At 49.2% G+C, this 20,982-nt stretch overlaps 1 protein-coding gene and 1 non-coding gene across 2 annotated transcripts; one reads left to right on the top strand and one right to left on the bottom strand.

Moving 5' to 3' along the window:
* Positions 1–4,601: 4,601 nt before the first annotated feature.
* Positions 4,602–5,772, top strand: LOC143525834 (uncharacterized). Its single transcript, XM_077020240.1, has 4 exons — positions 4,602–4,710; positions 4,834–4,929; positions 5,383–5,481; positions 5,567–5,772. The coding sequence occupies exons 1-4, from the start codon at positions 4,642–4,644 to the stop codon at positions 5,723–5,725; spliced, it is 423 nt and encodes a 140-aa protein (XP_076876355.1). The 5' UTR covers positions 4,602–4,641; the 3' UTR covers positions 5,726–5,772.
* Positions 5,773–20,295: 14,523 nt separating this feature from the next.
* Positions 20,296–20,399, bottom strand: LOC143528067 (U6 spliceosomal RNA). The gene has a single exon (XR_013134350.1). It is a non-coding gene; the product is annotated as a U6 spliceosomal RNA (small nuclear RNA).
* Between the last annotated feature and the right edge of the window lie 583 nt (positions 20,400–20,982).

Raw genomic sequence — 20,982 nt, 5'->3', positions numbered from 1 at the left:
GCAGTAGGAGGACCATTTGATTAGCTCTCGGGTCTTCCAGGAAACCTGTGGGTTATGTTTGCGAAGCCAAGGCAGGCCTAACACAATGGGGAATACAGATGAACTAACCACAAAGAACGACATATCTTCCGTGTGTAATGCACCAACTTGAACTTTAATGGGTACTGTTTGCTTACATACAAAACCCCCTCCTACAGGCGCCCCATCCAGAGCGGACAAAGAGATTTGTCGGACGAGGGGTTCAAGCGTGAACCCCAAATCCACTGCGAGAGCCTCGCGTATGAAGTTTCCCTCGGCTCCTGAATCGATTAACGCTGTGGAAACATACGCAGTAGCAGGTGAATGTAGGATGACTGGTAGTGTGAGAGATTTGCACAGCTCTGGTTGGTCAACACTCACCCTGGTGGACCGGAGTTGGCTGCCGGGTTTGTTTCTGGTGGTCTGGGTACAGTTCCTCACCACATGCCCGGGTTCCCCGCAATACAAACATAGGTTGCCCTCAAAGCGTCTTCTTCGTTCCTCCGGAGTGAGACGAGAGGAGTCGCACTGCATAGGCTCGTCCGCCCTGTGGTGCTCAGTCTCCCGAGTGACAGCAGGTGAGGAAGGGACGACCTGCCTGGACTGGGTGCTCCTACGCTCGTTTAGCAGATGATCGATTCGACCTCCGTTTTCAATCCGTTACGGTAAGTAACCATGAGAGCCGCCTCGTTCCATCCGCTACCAGCTGCTATGGTGCGGAATTCCCTCGCATAAACCGCCACTGAGCGCCTGCCCTGTCTCAGTTTGGGAAGCAGTTCCCCGCAGGATCTTCCTCCATGAGGGTGATCGAATACCGCCTTGAACTGTGAAATGAACTGGTCATACGTCAGCCCCCTCGTATTCTCCCAAGTGGCTGTGGCCCACTCCAAAGCCTCTCCGGTGAGACGTGAGATAAAGAAGGCGATCTTTCTGTGATCAGGGCTAGGGGGGTTGTTGTTATAGTAGATCTCACATTGAAGCAAGAATCCACGGCAGGCTTCCGGTTTTCCGTCGTATTTGTCGGGTTTGCTAACGGTGTAGTACAGGGCGGGGGCCGGGTTCTCGGTGGGTACCTCTGCTGGGGCATTGGGTGCAGCAACAGCCATCCTCTGCAGCTGTGAGGTGATCTCCTGCATGTTTTGTGCCATACTGGCCAACTGCTGTTGGTAGTCGTCCTGTTGTCTTGAGATGTTATCCAAGGACGTACTGATCTCACCGAAGTGCTGTTGATGCTGTCCCAGGAGCTGTCCTTGAGCAGCGACAGCCCGTGCCACACCGTCGGAGTCTGCCGTCTGTTGAGAAGGCGAAGTATTCTGTGATGCTGGAAACATGACGCTACACAGACGCTTGCAGACGTTCAATAAAGTAAGATTTAATAATAACAGGGAGATCCAAAGAGAGGTCGGGGGCAGTCCAGGTTCATACACTACAGCAATACAAACGAGCAGAGGTACCAGAGGGCTAATCCAAGAGAGGGGAACACGAAACACACTATACAGGTCAAACCAGGGTATCATACACGAATAAGGCTTGGTACGCTTCCAATGGAATGTCGGCAATACTTCGCAACGTTGCACAAGCATGACTGGTCTTATATAGAACGAACTTAATAGGTTACAGCTGGCTAATACTCTGGGGAGGCGGATCTCCGCCGTCGTGGTTGAGCATGCTGGGAATTGGAGTCCGCTGGGTCGGAGGTCGTGACAAATTGTGGGATCCTATGAGCATTTTTTAATTTTTGATGTGGGATCCTGTGGGCATTTTATTGTGAGTAGTGGAATCCTGTTGCATTTTTGTTACGGAACAGCTCCGGACCCTTCCCTGTGGGCGTGCCGCTATGTTGTCTGCGTGTCGTTATGTCCATGTTTGTACTTCCGTGGGTGTGGGTTGTTTGTGAGCGTGTTCGTGGTTACATCTGTGCCTTGTCTCGAGGTCACGTGGGTCTGTGTAATTCACCTATTTAATGTGCGTTAGCGCGGTGTCTAGTGCTCGTCTTTGTCTAAAGTTCATGCCCATGCAAGCATCGCGTCTGCGTGTTTGCGCCGTTTGTGCAGGACTTTACGTGTTTGTGTTTTGATTAAACGTTTATGTTCACTGCAAGACGCGTGTCGTGCCTCCTGCTTCCTCCAGCACCACACCGTCACAGAAAGACGAGCCGATCAGATGCCCGGATACGCTAAGCGTACACCCAAGGGGAAGAAGAAGAGCCGGCGTCACCACGGCTCTTCCCCAGTCCGGCGCCACGAAGCCCCCGTCTCCGAGCAGACCATGAAGCAGGACCCACTCTGCACATACATGCTCTGCGCAGCTCAGGAGACGGAGGATGCACAGCTGGCGGAATACTTCCGCACATCCGCGGTACGTGTGTGGAGGGAGAGACACCCTCCCGCGTCCGCGGAACTGCCACCCGGTGCCGTGGGCAGCTGCAATGTGGAGGAGAAGAGCGCACCGCTCCTGGTCTTCCCCGAAGAGGAGGAGACCAGTGAGCCGTTTATGGTGGGAGTAGGCGCCTTTGCCCTCTCTCCCCCCGAAGATGAGTTCGGGAGTGAGGACTCCGGAGAGGAGAGTGAGGGTGAGGGCAGCTGCCCTTCCCCCGGGTCCGTGGCTTCCCTGACGTCGGACGAGGAGAAGGAGACCAGCGCCACTCCATCGGTCTGCTCCGAGGTCGAGGAGCTCCCCGATAAGGCGGAGGAAGACGTCAGTCCTCCCCCATCCGTATGCTCCGAATCAACGGTGTATTACGGAGAGGGGGAGGACGTTAGCCCCCCTCCGTCCCTGCACTCCGAGTCAACCGTGTGCTACGGGGAGAGAGGGAGCACCAGCCCACCTCCGTCCGTTTGTTTGACCCCTTCCGGGTTCGACAGCGGGAGTGAGGGAGAGGACGAGATCTCGGTGGGTTCTGCGGACACCGTGCGGGGAGAGAAAGGGTGTCCGCTAGGCAGGAAAGCCTCTCAGGCGTCGTCAGAGAGGAGCAGCATGTGCTGGTCAAGCTGCCCTGCCACGGACGAACCCATGTCCCTGGACCGGTGCCTCTCAGAGGGAGAGGAGGAGCCCATGTCCCTGGATCGGTGTGTCTCGGATGAGGACGGAGAGCCCATGGACACATCGGGGGACAAAACGCCGGTGATCTCGGCTGCGCGGGAAGGATCCAGCGCGGTTGGCGGTCCAAGGTGGGGGTTCCGCGCACCTCAGGAGAAGCCACGGAGGTTTGCCGGCGCGCGGCGCCGCGTCTCGGCTCCGGCAGCGCCCAGGAGGGAGGCCAAGGCTCCTCAGGCGAAGGTCTCAGGCGCAAGGACCAGGGGCGCACCAGGAGGAGCAGCGCGCACCGGAGGTGCGAAGCCGAGGACCGGTGGGACTCCGCCGCCGGTTCCGCCTGCTGCGCCCGCCCAGCCTGCTTTCCCTGGAGGGATAGCGCCACCGTTTGCGCTTTGGCAGGCAGCCGGAGCGATGCCGTGGCTGCCTGTCCCTATATGTCTGTCTGTTCCCCTGTGTCTCCCTAATCTCCTTTTCCCTCTTGTGCCTTTCGTGTTTCATGTACCTGTGTGTGTGTTTGTCAGCGTGCCTTTGTTTAATGTATTTTCCCCTGTCTTCCCAGGGAAGGTGTACTAGTGCAGTCTGCGGCAGTTCCCGCCGTCGGGGGTGACGGCTCTCGGAGGCTCGTGATCCCGGGGGCTCCGGACCTGCCCGTCGGTGTTTGTTCGGGGCATTCCCGCGGCGCGGGACGCTCCGGAAGTAGCGAGCCCCTGGCGGGGGGTTCTGTTACGGAACAGCTCCGGACCCTTCCCTGTGGGCGTGCCGCTATGTTGTCTGCGTGTCGTTATGTCCATGTTTGTACTTCCGTGGGTGTGGGTTGTTTGTGAGCGTGTTCGTGGTTACACCTGTGCCTTGTCTCGAGGTCACGTGGGTCTGTGTAATTCACCTATTTAATGTGCGTTAGCGCGGTGTCTAGTGCTCGTCTTTGTCTAAAGTTCATGCCCATGCAAGCATCGCGTCTGCGTGTTTGCGCCGTTTGTGCAGGACTTTACGTGTTTGTGTTTTGATTAAACGTTTATGTTCACTGCAAGACGCGTGTCGTGCCTCCTGCTTCCTCCAGCACCACACCGTCACAATTTTAGTTTGATTTGTGGCATCTTGTGTGCACTTAATTTTGTGTGCATTTTGTTTTTTGAATAATTTGTAATTTAAATTTCTTTATTCTTATCATAGTGTTGTCCGTTGGACAATAGGACTGAAAATTGTTTGCACTTTATGGTACAGGTTGTGACTGTCCTTGTGCTGTGTCCTTGTATGTTCCTGAGCCCAGCTGATCTTTTTGCAAGTGTGGATGTGCACTTAAATACGCTTTGAAATTGATTAAAACAACTTGTGCTGAATTTGGTTCATGATTCATCCATGCATTAAATAACTGAAAGTAACTAAGTAACTTTTACTCAAATTACATTTTAGATGAAGTAATTTTGTACTTATACTCGAGTACATTTTGAGATGGGTAATTTTACTTTTACTCTGAGTAGATTTTAGGCAAAGTAATGATACTTTTACTCAATTACAATTTTTCAGTACTCTTTCCACCTCTGCCTGGGACCAAGATGGAGGCACTACAGAAGTTCATACAGTGCAGAGATGCGGAGAAGAGCACCCGGCCAGAGACACGCTCTGTGCCTGCTCCGGCTACAGTGCCCCGTCTCCCAGGTTGTACAGTTTGCATGTGTAGAGACACGTGTGTGTTGTTTTGTGTGTGTGTGTGTGTGTGTGTGTGTGCCTGCCTCCAAGCACAGTTCTGTCTGATAACGTGTTTCTTGTGTCCATACACAGGCTTGTCCAAGCGCCGGACTTCCACAGCCAGCCGCAGCACACAGGATCCCACAGACGCCGAGCTGCTGGCTGCGTCAGTGGAACTGGACGTTGAAGGTGAGTTGTCCTGCAGGTTGGACTGAGTGAAGTACACTAGTATTGGATTGAATGTCTTGTTGTTTGGCCTTAACTTGTTTTGTTGTAATGCAGCTGTATTGGAAAGGAAATGGAAGTGGTAATGTAGGTAATGAAGGGTGGTGGTGCTAGAATAGTCTCACGCTGCACGCTCATTAATTCATGCTGCACTTCACCAATCTTCATAATCTTTAACTCATTAATTGCATGTTAAGTAGCACTCTACTTTTGAGGGTGGGGGGGAAATGGGGGGCATCTCTGCTTATTTCATTAACATAGTAGCTGCACAAAATGACAAACTTTCATCAGACTTTTCAGTAGCGCTTGGTGCTTTTGGGTTTATTGGCTGTGTTGGTCGTCCATGCAGGCTTACGTACGCTGATGCTGTTATGATGTTTCTCCCCTTCATAAGCTCATTAACACGTGTCCTTCCAGCTCCCTCTTCCTCTGCCGTGGCCCCCCCCCCAGCACTCCCTACCAACGGCTGAACCAGAGCAGCAGCCTTTGGAAATGCAGCCAGTGTCCACTGCTGAGGTGAGCAGCCCAGCTCTGGGGTTTTTGTTGTAGATTCAGTGAAAATGTGAAGCCCGTATTCATTACATCTGTCTGTCTGTCTAAGGTGCTTCTGCCCGAGGGCTGGAAGCAGACGCTGCCCAAAGAGCAGCATCAGTGGGTCAGCCGGGCTCTCTTCACCAGAGACCAGTCTGGGAGGCTGGCGCTGACCAAGAACCTGCGCCTGTGGTGGCCGCCTCCCGGACCCCGGCTGGTGTACACGTAACCTCCATCATCGCCAGACACCTTCTTCCACAGCAGGCTGTTCCTGTGGATGCCCTGTCGCATGTGGGCGTTCAAGCTGTTGTGCGTTCATCCCGAGTGCCGTCGGCTGGGCCATAAGCTGACGGCCTGCGGGACGTACAAGACCGTCTGGAGGGTGAGTGTGAGTGTCAATGAGTGTGCGTGCGCATTTGTAAGCTTGTGAGAAGTTGTGTTTGATTGTGGTTGTTGTGGAAATTCTCCGTCACAACAACCGGGGTCTCTCTGTAAGAAAAGATGCGAGCTCGGAGAGTGACAATTAGTGAAAGCAACACACACACACACTGGTTACTTTACCAAATCACTCTGGTTTATTGTTCAAACCACCAACCCTTTTATACAGTCTTAGGGCTGGTTGGTCATGTGAAGCATTATCAGCACAATTACAGTCAGGTGATCATTCGTAAATACATGGCATGATTGAATGCATGTGTGTCAAACATCAAATGTAAGAATAATTCCGCAATCTCAGGGGAACATTTCTAGCTGGGCCTGCTGTCCGTCTGGAACAGAAAACATGTCATCTGCCTGGAACATGTCCTCACTCCCGCCTTCTCTCTGTCTAGTCTCCTTGACCTAGTGGATGACCTCAAACTTCCTCTTTCGGTAGCACACCATGTTCTTAAACACTTCTCTGGGAAAGCAGTCCAATGAAGTCTATATTTCTGATTTCTATTACATTCCCCACTTGTTTGTACTTATTTCACAGTACAAACACATAACTTTACCACAGTAAATTTTATCATAATCAACATGAGTACCTTTCATTTAGGATACAGAATACAGATACAATAAAACCCTTACAAGAATATATAGGAATGCATAAGGATACCGCCATAAATCTATAAATCGTACCTGATTCATTACTCAGGGTTTAACCAAAGATTATTGAAAATAATCAGATAAAACATGAAATTAAACATGTCTTTTACTCCATATTACTCGTTTCGGAACCATAACATTATTATTATTAGGTTTATGTGTAAATGCACATTTATACATTAAAATAGATTTTAATCACTAAACATAATCTTCATTTTATTAGTTGTCCTAAGATCTGATTCGATTGTCAACTTTTTTTGTAGTCAATTCATAATTCAATTCAAGCACGGTAACAGTTGATGATATACATGTATAGATATATAAAAATGATATGTGGTTAAGAGCAGATTAGTACCTGGATACAAACAATAGTAATGGTTATTAGTCTAGATTAGATAGGCCCCTGCGATCAACACAGAGGACAGAACCACACTGAGTTTGAAAATAACATCCCCTACAACAAGCCTTTCCAGGTTTAAGTTGCAGGATCATAAATCAAACTTATCACTCCACACTTTTCATCCTCCTTCACCATTCTCCCATTATTCATTTTACACACAGCTCACCTTAGGTTCTACTTCATCATAAACGGGTAATTCTGCTAAGTACACCCGATTCTCTACGGCCGAAACCATTACAACCTCATTCCTCTCCATAGGTTCGTACACGGCATCTTCTTCCTCTCCTTCGCCGTCGTTGGCATACACAGCTTCATCTTCTTCATCATCTGCTGATTCATACACCCCATCGTCATCGTCAAGGTTATCACGGACATTAAGAGCAATCATTTCCGTCTCCACTCGAGTCATCTGTAACATACGTCTCCCGCTGTACATCGTGGAGACACACATCTGACATATCATAGGTCCACAACATAGCAGAACCGCAACTACCACGATGGCGGGCGTAGCTGCCATGAGCCACGCTCTCCAAGATGCAAACCATGTCCACCACTCTGACGCAGCTCTCTGCTCGTCTTGCTTCAGTCCTGCAGCCACCTCCTTCATCTTTCCCACAGCGATGGTGATGTTTCCTGTGGGCTCATCATTAGCGGGTATATAGGTACAACATCTTTCTCCTACCATGGCGCACACTCCTCCCTCTTTGGCAAGGATGATGTCCAATGCCATCCTGTTCTGTTCTGACATCATTCTCAGTGCAGTCAGCTCGGTTTTGATACCTTCTGTTGCCGCAATGGTGCTGTTCACGAACGTTGCCAGTCTGTAATGCACTCTATTCACATCTCTACGAATGCTGCCTACTCCGTACATAGGTAACATTATTTCAATAAAACGCTGGAACTCGCTGGTCAGTCTGTACTCCTCAGGAACAGTGTTTACCATTGCCCTCCTAGGTCTATTTCTCTTTGGAGGGTCGAATGCGGTGATTACCTTCAAATGTGCCTCTACTGCCACCAGTGCACATCTTCCTCTTTGCGTTCTTGGCAGATATAGATACAGCTGGCTTCCGCACCACCAATACCAATCTGGGATCCACAACTTACAGTCACTGTTGAACGCTGGTCTGGCCTCCGCCAGATGGGGTTCGTTCCATCCTCTCAGGTTCACAGAACTCACGCACTGCTCGCTGCTTAAGCCCTTCTGGGATGGTGAAAGGCCTGCTGTGTAGAAACAGTCCTCTCCCCCATCAGGCTTCTCCACACACTGAACCTGGCTCTCGCTGTCAGGGCTCCTCCCGTTACTGTCATTCCTGTAAACACACAAAGGGAAACGGGTCTTCGCTCCAGGCCACACTATCTCTATTCCTGCTTTGGGAGTTGGATGATTCACCAGGAACTTCTCTGTTCTCTCGTAGCCCACGTCACCTATTGACCTCCAGGCTTTAACTGTTGTCTCCCAGGAGCTAGTTGCAAGGGAATAAACGAATGGTCTCTCTGCAGTGTGTGGCAGCAGCGCACACACTATACATGTTTTGTCTATGTTTAGAACATCTTTCACAGTGAAGTTGGCATATTTCCAGAAGTGGTTAATCTTAGGGTTGCGTAACCCCCGACTCGCACTTTTAACTTCCACTTCCTCCTGCGCGATCCACAATATGGCTGTAGCGAGACCTGCAATGACGGTGGCTCCTATTATCACAGAAACCGCATGCCAGCAGTTGACCCCACTTCTGGATCTCTTCATCCCTAGCCTGTTACCTTCACCTTCCATACCTTTCTTGAGTGTTTACGTGTTACCAGAATGTAAACAGTCTGGCCCCACTTTTCACACAGGATTTCAGGTGAAGTCAGGATCCCTGTTCTACTCTTCTTTCTTCTTGTCCTCCGACTCCTCCTCAGGCTGTGGCACTCGTCTGCAGTGGCTGGCGTGGACCCACGTAGTTCGTCCTGTCACCTTCACAGCCGTCTGCGTCACCAGGAGGACTTGGAAAGGGCCTCTCCACCTCGGGTTGTTCCACCTCGCTCTCCTGAAGTCCTTTATCACCACCCACTCCCCAGGCTGGATATCGTGCAGCGGACCAGTGGCTGGATCAGGAAGTGCCTCTCTGACCTGCTTGTGGACAGATTTCAGAGTAGAGGAGAGTTGCACACAGTAATTTAACATTGCATCCTCACAGCCCACAAGGCTGTTGGCCTGTGTCTTCACCGGACCCACGCCGGTGTTTGGTGGTTTGCCAAACAAAATCTCAAATGGACTCAGGCCGTGTTTCGGTCTTACCTGCATTCTCATTTGCATGAGCACAATAGGGAGGACCTTAGTCCACCCCAGACCTGTCTCTGCACATGCTTTGCTCAATTTGTTTTTCAGGTTGCCGTTCTCTCTCTCAACGGCCCCTGCACTTGCTGGGTGATAGGCACAGTGCTGTCTCATGTCAATCCCTAGAAATGTGCCTACTGACTTCAAAGCCCCACTAATGAAAGGGGTTCCATTATCACTGGATATTTTACTTGGAATGCCCCACCTAGGAATTATGTCTCTTACCAGGGCCTTAGCCACGGCATCTGAATCCTGCTTCGCCGTGGGGAAAACCTCAACCCACTTTGAGAACATATCCACAATCACCAGACAATACTTCTTCCCTTCGCTTGGCGTGAGCTCAACAAAATCCATCTGCAAGTGATCAAATGGTTTCTCAGGTGTTGGGTGTGCTGCTTGCTGCATCTGTGTTCCTCTTCCTACATTGTGTTGTGCACATATCACGCATTGCTGGCAAAATTTCTGAGCATAAATAGCAAACCCCTGCGTGAACCAATGGGATTTTAACTGATCAATCATCCCCCCTTTTGACACATGGGCCTTCCCATGGGTCAACTTAGCATAATACGGAAACATGAACTTTGGCAGGCACGGCCGGCCCGAGGGGCAGCGCCACACGCTGTCCTGGAAAGCACAGCCTGCTTTCTTCCAAGCCGCCTTCTCCTCCTGTGTGGCTGAGCGCTGCAAGTCTGTGAGTGAGAGGGAGGGGGTGAGTTGCAAGGTCAAAAGAGGAACTTCTTCCCTTGGCTGCTGAGCAGCTCTCTTGGCAGCCGCATCCGCAGCTTGGTTCCCTCTAGAAACAGAGTCAACGCCGTTAGAGTGGGCGGCACATTTACACACAGCAACAGCAGACGGCAATTGGAGAGCATCCAGGAGATCGAGCACAAGCTTGTGGTGTGCAATCAGAGTCCCTGAACTAGTGAGAAAACTACGCTGCTTCCAAATCGCCCCAAAATCATGAACTACTCCGAACGCATACCTGCTGTCGGTGTAGATCGTAACAGACTTGCCCTCAGCCAACTTGCACGCCTGTGTCAGGGCATACAGCTCCGCTGCCTGTGCAGAGAGATGGTGAGGCAAGGGCCCTGAGTCAACCAAATAGGAGGGGGCTACCACGGCCCAACCTACTCTATTCAGCCCAGTGCTGGGATCTCTGGATGCTGACCCATCGACAAAGAAAATGTGATCAGGATTGTCCAGGGGCTCCTCCTTTAGATCCAACCTGGGGGAGCACAACATGTTAGTCACCGCAACACAATCATGTGGTTCACCATCCTCCTCTGTGGGCAGGAGTGTAGCAGGGTTAAGAACAGTGCATCTTAGAATAATTATGTTGGGCATGTCAAGCAGCACAGTGTTGTATCTCAGCCAACGCTGAGTGGACAAGTGTGATGTTTTCTTTTCAAGAAGCAGAAGTGAAACAGCATGTGGGACGAGTAATGTCAGTGTAGAATAGCCCACAATGTCTCTGGATGCTGCCACCGCTTTCTCTGCTGCGGCCACAGCACGCAGACAAACTGGGAGCCCTGCAGTAACAGGGTCAAGTTTACAAGAGAAGTAAGCAACGGGTCTCTGTCGATCCCCGTGTTTCTGCAAGAGAACAGAAGTCATGCAACCATTCTTTTCATCGACCGTCTGAGTATAGGGTCGTGTAGGATCAGGAATGCCCAGGGTGGGCGCAGTCTGCAAGGCCAGCTTCAAGGTTACAAAAGCTTCTTCAGCTTCCTTGGTCCATTCAACAGCTGCTGCTGCTGGGCCACGGGTCAAGGCCCGCAAGGGAGTTTCAACACAAGAATAGTTAGGAATGAATGAACGACAGTAAGAACACATCCCTAAAAATGACATCAGCTGCTTGATTGTCTGTGGTTTCGGTATTTTCGCAATTGCTTCCGTCCTGGATGTTGCAAGAGTTTTCCCTTCTGCAGAAATGTCATGCCCTAAGAACCTAACTGAGGGCTGCACAAACTGGAGCTTGCTGAGGCTCACTTTGTGCCCCTCGTCTGCCAAGTGTTTCAACAATTTAATGCTGTCATCAATGCACTGCTGATAATTAGGCGGTGACAGTAGGAGGTCATCTACATATTGGACTAAATTAGTCCCCTGGGACAGTTCCAGGGAATCAAGACTTTGTTTGATGGCTTGATTGTATATTGTAGGCGACTCACAGTAACCCTGGCACAGCCGCGTGAAGGTGTAGGGCTGTCCGTCGAACATGAAGGCAAACCAGTACTGGCTGTCCGGGTGCACAGGAATGCTGAAAAAAGCATTAGACAGATCAATGACAGAAAACCACTTGGCCTCTGATGAGACCTGACTCAGTATTGTGTGCGGATTCGGGACATTTGGCACTCTTGGCATGACTGCAGCATTTACGGCTTGTAGATCTTGAACGAATCTCCATTCGTCTGGTTGGGGGGGTTTTCTGGCCTTCTTGACTGGAAAAATAGGAGTTCTAACTAGGGATGTCCCGATCCAGCTTTTTGAACTTCCGATCCGATACCGATATTTATTTGCACTTCCGATCCGATACCGATATCGGCCGATACCGGCCTATCCGAGCATGTATTAAAGTTTAAAGTTATTTAGCCAACTTACTTTATTGTCAAACTCATGTTGAAAAGCGTTTTACTCTTGATAACAAGTAGCCAGCTGAATTAGGTGTGTTTGAATAATACACAATGGTTGGTAAGGAGAAACTGACCTGTTTATTTAGCAATTAATAAACTCAAAATAGACAAAATATTAAATAACAAACAGAAATAGCATCAGTAAACCAAGGATTAAAAAGCCACAAGTGTAAATAATATTGTAAATTATATATTTAAAAAAAACACACAACCTGAGTGGAAAATAGTCTATTATTAACATTAACATCCATCAGTGCTCTTGAACAAGTGTAAACCAAAGCTTAAAAAAAAATCCGTGCACATATCGTAAACTAATTAAAAGCAAAATGCCTTCTACTCCACACTTTGCTGCTCCATCCCCATCTATACACTCCCTTCAATTCAAACGTTTCTGCCAGTGTTAGTTGTGTAGGACCTTTCTTTTTGTCTTCGGTTTTCATTAGTCATGTTGTTTATGGTGGTATTTCGCTAAATGCTTGATTAGATTGGTGATATTAAAAGTTCTTACAGCTTTACCACAACGCTTAACTTTACTGTGGCATATGTTGCACTCTACCTCTTCGTCTTTGTCATCCTTTAAGGTAAAATAATCCCACACAACTGACCGATAACTTCAAATTTACACGGCGGTCCGAGATGCCACGGAGCTAAATTGGGGCAGAAACTATGCTCGTGTGCTGAAGGTGTGCTGGAAAATGCAGACCGGATTTTACTCTCACTAGCAAAAACTGGAATGGATTATCTAAATGGGTGCGCTGGAAAACCCGGATCGGACTTAAAAAAAAACTGGATCGGGAGTCTGGATCGGCATTTTCTCGTGTCTGCCGATCCGATACCGATACGCATTTTTTTGCTAATATCGGCGGCCGATCCGATCCAAATATCGGATCGGGACAACCCTAGTTCTAACAGGGGAGTTAGGACACGGCACTATTACTCCTTTTTCACACAGTGCTTTGAACACAGGCCTAATGCCCTCAATGGCCTCAGGCTTCAACGGGTATTGCGCTTGTTTTGGTCTAAAATCTGATTTGGGTGTTATCACTACCGGGGTGGCGCTTTTGACAAGGCCAACATCATATTTCCCTGTTGCCCATACCACAGGGGGCACCTCAGCTAGTCTCGGGTGCACACTCACTGGGTCAGGCGTCTGGTCTGATGACTGACACAGAACTGAGGGAAACTGGCCTACACGCCTCCTCCGAGAAAAAATGTATGCAGGGTCAAACCTGCACTCTTTCCCTTCACAAATCATTACGCTGCGCTCAACATCAATCACAGTTCCCAAATGCATTTTGTACACTGAAAGCCCACTATTGAAAAAAACAACAGGATTCTCTGTTGTCTCCCACTCACGCACTCTGCACATTTTTGCCAACCAATAACCTACACTCTGCCTCATCATGTCTCATGTCTCATCTTCAGGTTTTGCCAGAGAGACATGGGGAGGAACATTAGTAAGCTGAAAACAACATTCTTGGCACCCACAGCTCTGCTGCTGTGTTCCAAGCAGTTCAGATAAGGGAGCCATGCGTGTGTGTGCAACTCCTTGGTTCGCACAGTCAGAAAAATTTACCACCACACCAGAATACAAATTCACCGGGGACCAGTACACATCCCCCAACCGCAATCTCTCACGGAGGGGTGGCCTGTCCCCAAACCACACTTTTTCAAAACAAGAGTCTGGCCCATCACACACTTTTGCTGTTACATGAAGTTCCTCAGCCTTCATAACACTATGAGGGCAATCTCGCATGCGCTGTTCGGTCTGCTCAACCAACATTTCAGTAGCTCTTGTTAAATTGTTAGTGCATAGTTTCCAGTTGTACGCATACAGCGGCGGCCCCGGTGCATATTGGACCATCGCAAAATCATCAAAATCATTTTCAGCAATTTCAATCTGTAATCCCCCAGGCGTTGAAGTGATTCGAACCCCCATTTCACACATTAAATCTCTCCCCATTAAATTTACTGGACAAACTGTGGAAAGTATGAAACTATGCAAGACCCCCCTTCCTGATTCACACACACACTTGATTGCTGCTGTGAGTGGTTCTTGCACAATCACCCCAGACGCCCCTTTAGTGCACAAGTTTTTTCCTGATAATGGCGGTGTGTTCAAAACAAACTCCTGTTTCCTGATGACTGAATGTCCTGCCCCCGAGTCAACTAAAAACAACATATTTTGTCCATACACATTCATTGAAATCATGGGCATCTCTTTAAAAGTTTCAGTGTTGTATTTAACAAAACATAAATCAACATCCCTGTCTTTTTTATTCCTCTCTACCAGTTGGAATGTATCAATATGTGTGGTGTGTGCATCATTAAAAACAAATTGTGTCTTACCTTCACTGTCCAGTCTCACCAGTTCTTGCTCTTGGCTTAGTCAGTTGGACTGATCCGTACCCCCGGGCGCTCCCCCCGCAGCGTTTGGACAGTCCTTTGCAAAATGTCCAGCTCCGCCACAGGTCCAGCATATATCTCCAGGCCCTGCCGGTCTTGGGGCCCACCCACGGTTTCCGGGTGTCGGCCCCCCTCTTCCTCTTCGCCTCCCTCGGCCTCGCCCTCTTCCGGGTTGACCTTGGTAGGGCATGAACTGGTTGGGTATGTACTGTACCATAGTCAATTCAGCTCCATCCTTCTTCGCTTTACGCTTGTTTTCCCCCTCCTTGGCCTTCTCTTTTGCAGTGTTTTCCGCGTGGAGGGCATGTGAGAGGAGCTTTGCCATCGGGGCTGTTTCCCATCCGATGCATAATTTTTTCACTGTCTTTTGCAAAGTGGGCAGTAGTCCATTAAGGAAATTTGTACACAGCAGGGTCTCCCATACATGTGGAATTCCATCTTCTCTAGCCATTTCTCCAGGATTCTCAATGCCACAATATCTCTCATGTAGCACTATTAGCCTATCCAAGTAGGCCTCCACAGTCTCATTATCGTCCTGTCGGCATCTGGCCACTTTTCCTGGGTCAGGGCGCAGTGGGAAGGCCGTTTTGATGTGACCCTCCAACCGCTCAATGGCAGCACGGTATTGCACGTTTTCAGCATCTTCCCAGTCAGGGGCTGTCATTCTCAAGTCCTCCTGTGGCCAGCCCGCGGACACCTTACCCCAGTCCAGACCCAGGTGTTGCATCAGCAGTCTCCTCAACTCACCGGTATTAGGTTTGAATTCTTGACATAACTGGTGGACTTGCCTGGCGAACCTTTCCCCGCCCATGTCTCTAGGGTTGTCCATTTGTCTCATAACTTCTTTGATATCTGTCATAGTCCATGGGCGGTGGACCAACATGATTCCATCGTGGCCCGCCACCTCCACCATTGGCAGCTGGTGGACCTCTCGCCTTTCTTTCCTCTGTTTTTTCTTCTTGATGAGGCCTGTATTCCGAAACTTGGCCCCAGTCCGAGTGAGCCCGCGGCTTTGTTCTTCTTCTGCATCTTGATCACTCTCTGCGTCGTCCTCGCTGTCGTCCTCGCAAGGGTCAGCTTGACCCCCCGCCGCTGCTCTGAGTGTCTCTTGATCTGGAGGCGGGGGGAAGTGAAAAATCGGTGAGGGGAGTTGAAATTTCACAGCTGTGGTCGGGTCTGCTGCTGGTGCTGATGGGGCAGCCAGCAGCTGGGGCGGTGCCGCTTGTGATGGTGGTATTGTCAGCTGGATTGGGGCTGCTGATGTTGGTGGTAGTGCCAGCAGATAAGTAGGTGCTGCTGGTGTTGATGGCAGCGTCAGCAGCTGAGTTGGTGCCGCTGCTGTTGTTGGTGCTGACAGTGGAATGGGTGCCGCTTGGGTTACTGCTTGCGCTTCCACTCCCGGTTCGACCTTTATGTCAGGTTTTCGCTGATGGTGTTGTTCTTGAGGGAGTGGTGGCTGCGCCTGGCCCGGTTGCTCGTCTTGTGTTGCTGGTGGCGGTGGTGGCGCTGGCGGGTCCCTCTGTGGTGCTGGATTGGCTCGAGGTCTCGGGGGGGCAGCGTCCAGGTCGGGATCAGCCTGCAACTTCAAGCACTGAGATGGTTGAGACGGACCTGCCTGCCTGATTCTCTTACCTGCTTCTTCCTGCCACATTCCAACTGCCTTCCAATCAGCCCAAAACTTGCGTCTACCTTTCCTATCTACTTGCTTTTCCCCTTCAGCCAGCTTATCTCTTAATGCATTTATTTGCTCTGAGCTAAACGACCCTTTAGCTGGAAAACCAAAATCCGAAACCCATTTTGGAAACTGTTCAACACTTTCTGCACCATAATTTTTTATCATAAAATTAACGTTGGGTGGTGTATATTTCATTGCAACATTCTCAGGCTTCCCTTTACTTTGTTTTGTGTTTCTGTTCCCCATTTTCAGTTCTTACCGAGAGACCTTATTTTATTTAAAAATAAATTTAGGCCTGACTTTGTGCTGCACCCGCCACGAACTCCTACGCTGGGCGCCTATTTTTCACGTACCGGTACGAATTTTCTAGGCGAATAACGACCCTTGTCTAGTTATTCCCTTACGCTATCAGTGGTCGTCACCACAAGCGCTCAGTCAGCCTCGCTGCAACTGAGATTTTTAGATACTAGACTACCCTGTCTTAGTATCGGCCGCCCTGCTCTCTTCCCTAGTTTGATCCACCAACTGTGGATACACACTACGGCGTCCGGGTGACCTGCAGCACAACAGGCATCTAAAACAATTCACACTTTTGCCTTAATGATTCGTAAACCTCGCTGGTGAAGTACCTTTCTCTGATGAGTCAGATCCTCACTCAGGAGGTCCCTTCGTGGTCGCCAAAATTGTCGTGGAAATTCTCCGTCACAACAACTGGGGTCTCTCTGTAAGAAAAGATGCGAGCTCGGAGAGTGACAATTAGTGAAAGCAACACACACACACACTGGTTACTTTACCAAATCACTCTGGTTTATTGTTCAAACCACCAACCCTTTTATACAGTCTTAGGGCTGGTTGGTCATGTGAAGCATTATCAGCACAATTACAGTCAGGTGATCATTCGTAAATACATGGCATGATTGAATGCATGTGTGTCAAACATCAAATGTAAGAATAATTCCGCAATCTCAGGGGAACATTTCTAGCTGGGCCTGCTGTCCGTCTGGAACAGAAAACATGTCATCTGCCTGGAACATGTCCTCACTCCCGCCTTCTCTCTGTCTAGTCTCCTTGACCTAGTGGATGACCTCAAACTTCCTCTTTCGGTAGCACACCATGTTCTTAAACACTTCTCTGGGAAAGCAGTCCAATGAAGTCTATATTTCTGATTTCTATTACATGGTTTTCTGTGTTTTTGCTTTGGCACGCTGTAGGCTGTCCTGCGACAAGGAGGTCGTGAGCTTGATGTGAGGCCGCACTCTCGGGAACAGTGTGACCTCGCTGTACAGGCATCTGTGTGTCAGGCACAGACAGCAATGGCTCACTCAGTCCTCCGAGTACCTCTCCAAGCTCAAGAAGTGTCTGGTCCCGGGCACTGACCCCAGAACCATCACCCAGCAGCTGCCCCCGATTGTGCCAGTGCCCACTCCAAAATGGCTGCTGACAGTTTATGCCCAGGATGTGCTGTCACGGCTTGAGGAGACGAAGGCCAGGGTCACCTCCATCTATGGAGCCGTATTAAAGATGGACTCCACTAAGACGGTAAGATTGTATGGAAGTACACACACACACACACACACACACACAGTAATCTCTATGGTGGGTTTGTTTGTCATATGCGCTGTGTCTCTTCTGTAATGATTTCTCTTTCTTTAATTTCCAGGAGAGTCTAGGACCCGACGGTGTTCCAGGCTATCATCACGTGGTCAACCTGGCTGACGGTCTGGTGGAGCTGCGTCACCAGACATTTGTGACACAGCAGAAGGTAGACAGCATCGTTGCTCTCTGGGACAAACTGCCAGAGAGTAACAAAGGCGGTGTTGTCTACCTGCCACGTCACAGAGACCGACTGCTGAAGGGACGGTTCAAAAGCAGTCATTCGTAGACCTCTGTTGTCACTGGGACACAGAGTCTGAAGCGGTAGGCAAACCTTCAGTAATCCAGTAACTTCAGGATTTTCTAGTTTGGTTTGTAGCCGTGTCACTGATTTCTGTCTGCAGCTGCTTCCTCGGACAGGGCAGTGGGGCTGCTCAATGGCCCAGCGTAAGCCGCCTTGTCGAGGCCATTTGCCTGGCGCTTTGTCGCTTTCACCCTGGCGGGCAGACCATCGCCGGCATCAGGGTGAACAGGTGAGCTGCCATAATGAGGGACTATGGCGTCATCAGGGACGTAGTCCTGGGCAGCCCTGGCCTCATGGCTCGGACAAAAATACAGCTCTTTGAGCTGAATCAGTGGACACTGACCCAGTGGTGAGTTTATCTGAAATTGATCTCATTGACACTGTGAGCTATACAGGCTGATTACTGATAGGCTGTGTTGCATTTCTGTTACAGGTACAACGCCAGGAAGAAGAATCAGGAACAGGACGTTCTGCACCTGAGAGTCGGCCAGTCCAGCACTCCCACGGTGGAGAACCCCTCCCTCCTCCGCTGAGCTTGCTCCCGGAGCGTCCCACACACGCCCACCCTGCCTACGACTTTAACATCCAGGCGGACGCTTCCCAGCGCGTCCGAGGCCACCATCCTCTTACCTCCGATGACGCCACAGCTGCTCCAGCTTCTGCAACTCCAACTGCCCCGCCACACAGCCTGGGCCCAAAGTGCCCCAGACCACAGCGTGGCGGTGGAGGAAGAAGGCAGAGGGCGCTGCTGCTGCTGCCGCCAGCACTGCACCCCCTGCTGCTGATGGACAGCCCGTCCCCACGAAGCGGCTCAAACATGAATATTCATGCAAACAATGTGGCCAGCCAAAAACGAAAGAATTTGGCCACAGCCGCTTTCGTGGGGTGCACTTCTGCGTGACAGCAGCGGGGAAAACAGTGGAGCAGTGGATGGAGGAGATGAAGAGAGGGGGTGCTGGACAGGGTCAGTGAGCCTAACACCTACCTGATGTTTGTAAATAGTTTCTGTATGTATTTATGTATGTAGGTATGTGTATATATATATATATTTTTATGTGAATTATAAGCATTTATTATATTATATTATATATATTATATATTATTATATTTATATTATATATTATATTATATATAACTATAAGCATTTATTATATTATAAGCATTTATTATAATTATATTATACAATTTTTATTGTTGATTAAAGAAAACACTGTTGTAACGAATGGAACACGCGAGGAGAGATCCTGATGCGGAAGTGAGTGCTTTTTATTTAGATAATTCAGTACAGCAGGCCACGTAGAGCACACAGCGGTGTTATGCTGGTGTAGGGCTGTAGTGGAGTAGCGGTGGTCAGAACGGTCCGAGGTCGAGAGGCGAGAGCAGAGTCCGGGAGGTATCCAGGGGTCAGGCGGGAGACGTAGTCTAGGGGGCAAGCAGAGTTCGGTACACAGGCAGACAGACCGGAATAAAGGCTTGGTACGCAACAACATGGAGGCAATACTTCGCAACCAGGAAGTGTAGTTCTGGTGCTTAAGTATGTATGGAATGTGGGCGTGGTGGTGAAGCAGGTGAACTTTATTATGTCATCGGCCATTCCTGACAACTGTTTACACAATTTGCTGTTTCTGTGACGCTCATGGGTCGGCGAAGGACACGACACAGAATCCTTCCTTTATGACTGACGTCACTTTTAATTTAGACAAAGATTGCGCAATAGCGCACAGATAACAAAACTCTCACACAGCAACGTGTAGACTTTAGACAACAACGAGCACAGGACACTGCGTGAGTGCACATTAAATAGACAAACCACATTAGCCCCACGTGATTACGAGACGGTTCACAGGTGATACACATTATCACACGACATAGCCATCACCATGGAGTTCCACTGACGCAGACGAAGCACGTGGACCACGTATACACACGCCCAAAGGGGAGGGGCCGGGGTCCTCAACGTGACAGTTTCCACAATTTATGAAATTTTATTTGGATTTTATAAAAATTGTGACATAATTATATATTCAATAGAATTACAACAATATCAAGATGATTAAAAACAGAAATTCCTAAAAAATATATATATAATTAAATCATTCAAAAAATATAATTCAATCATTCATTACAACATTTGTTGTGCATAGCACATGGCTAGTTGACATGCAAATTGTAATGCACATGGCTACTCAACATGCAAGACATGTCCCACCCTCAGTCACCATTGTCCCGCCTCCTTGCCAAAGAGGTCACATGGTACAAGATTTGGGTAGATTCTGGGTTTAGGGTGAAGGAACTCTGGGGATGTCTCGAATGAGATCAGGCACCCCAAATTTGGTTTCTAGTACTCCCCAGGCGCCTGGAAGGGCCCCCAAGGGCCCAAACTGGACACAGAGAAGATTGGCCCCCATCCTATTGTGTCTCTGGTGGAGGGGCCATGCTAATCTTCTCTGTATTGATCCAATTTTAGTATATGTGCTGCCGTATTAGTCCTGCACTCCACTTAACTTCTACTTCTTGAGAAGAAAAACACCAGTAATTGTTTAAACAGTAAACAGTAATAACACCAGTTATCTTTGTGTAAATGTGCTGCCCACACTAACGGTGCTGATTCTGTTTCTAGAGGGAACCAAGCTGTCATGAGACCTGCTCTGTACCCCCCCCCCCCCCCCACAAGTTCCTCTGTTGACCTTGCAGCTCAGCCCCTCCCTCCCCCTCACAGATCTACAGCACACACACACATAGGAGGAGAGGCCGTCTGGAAGAAAGCAGGCTGTGCTTTTCAGGATGGTGTGTGGCGCTGTCCTCTGGGCCGCCGTGTTTGACTATATTCATGTTTCTTTACTATGCTAAACCGACCCATGGGAAGACCTGTGTGTCCAAAGGGGAGATGATTGATCAATGAAAGACCCATTGGTTCACACACAGGTTTACTAATTATGCACAGAAATGATGTGCAGAAATTCTGTCATGAATGCGTGATATAAGATAAGATATCTTTGTCATTGCACAAACAATGAAATTTTGTTGGAGCAATCCTCCTCCAAATGCCAACATAATTAAATATCAAATATCAAAAAT

This window comes from Brachyhypopomus gauderio, chromosome 1 (genome assembly GCF_052324685.1).
Source record: "Brachyhypopomus gauderio isolate BG-103 chromosome 1, BGAUD_0.2, whole genome shotgun sequence".
Lineage (NCBI taxonomy): Eukaryota > Metazoa > Chordata > Actinopteri > Gymnotiformes > Hypopomidae > Brachyhypopomus > Brachyhypopomus gauderio.
Note: the sequence above shows the minus strand (reverse complement) of the source record. Positions and strands in the feature narration are given on the sequence as shown.

Bases quoted from the DNA above. Each gene is read 5' to 3' on its own strand.
- LOC143525834 (XM_077020240.1), top strand. From the start codon at position 4,642: ATGCGGAGAAGAGCACCCGGCCAGAGACACGCTCTGTGCCTGCTCCGG. The intron at 4,711-4,833 runs GTTGTACAGTTT...GTCCATACACAG, and splicing joins TACAGTGCCCCGTCTCCCAG to GCTTGTCCAAGCGCCGGACT. The intron at 4,930-5,382 runs GTGAGTTGTCCT...GTGTCCTTCCAG, and splicing joins AGTGGAACTGGACGTTGAAG to CTCCCTCTTCCTCTGCCGTG.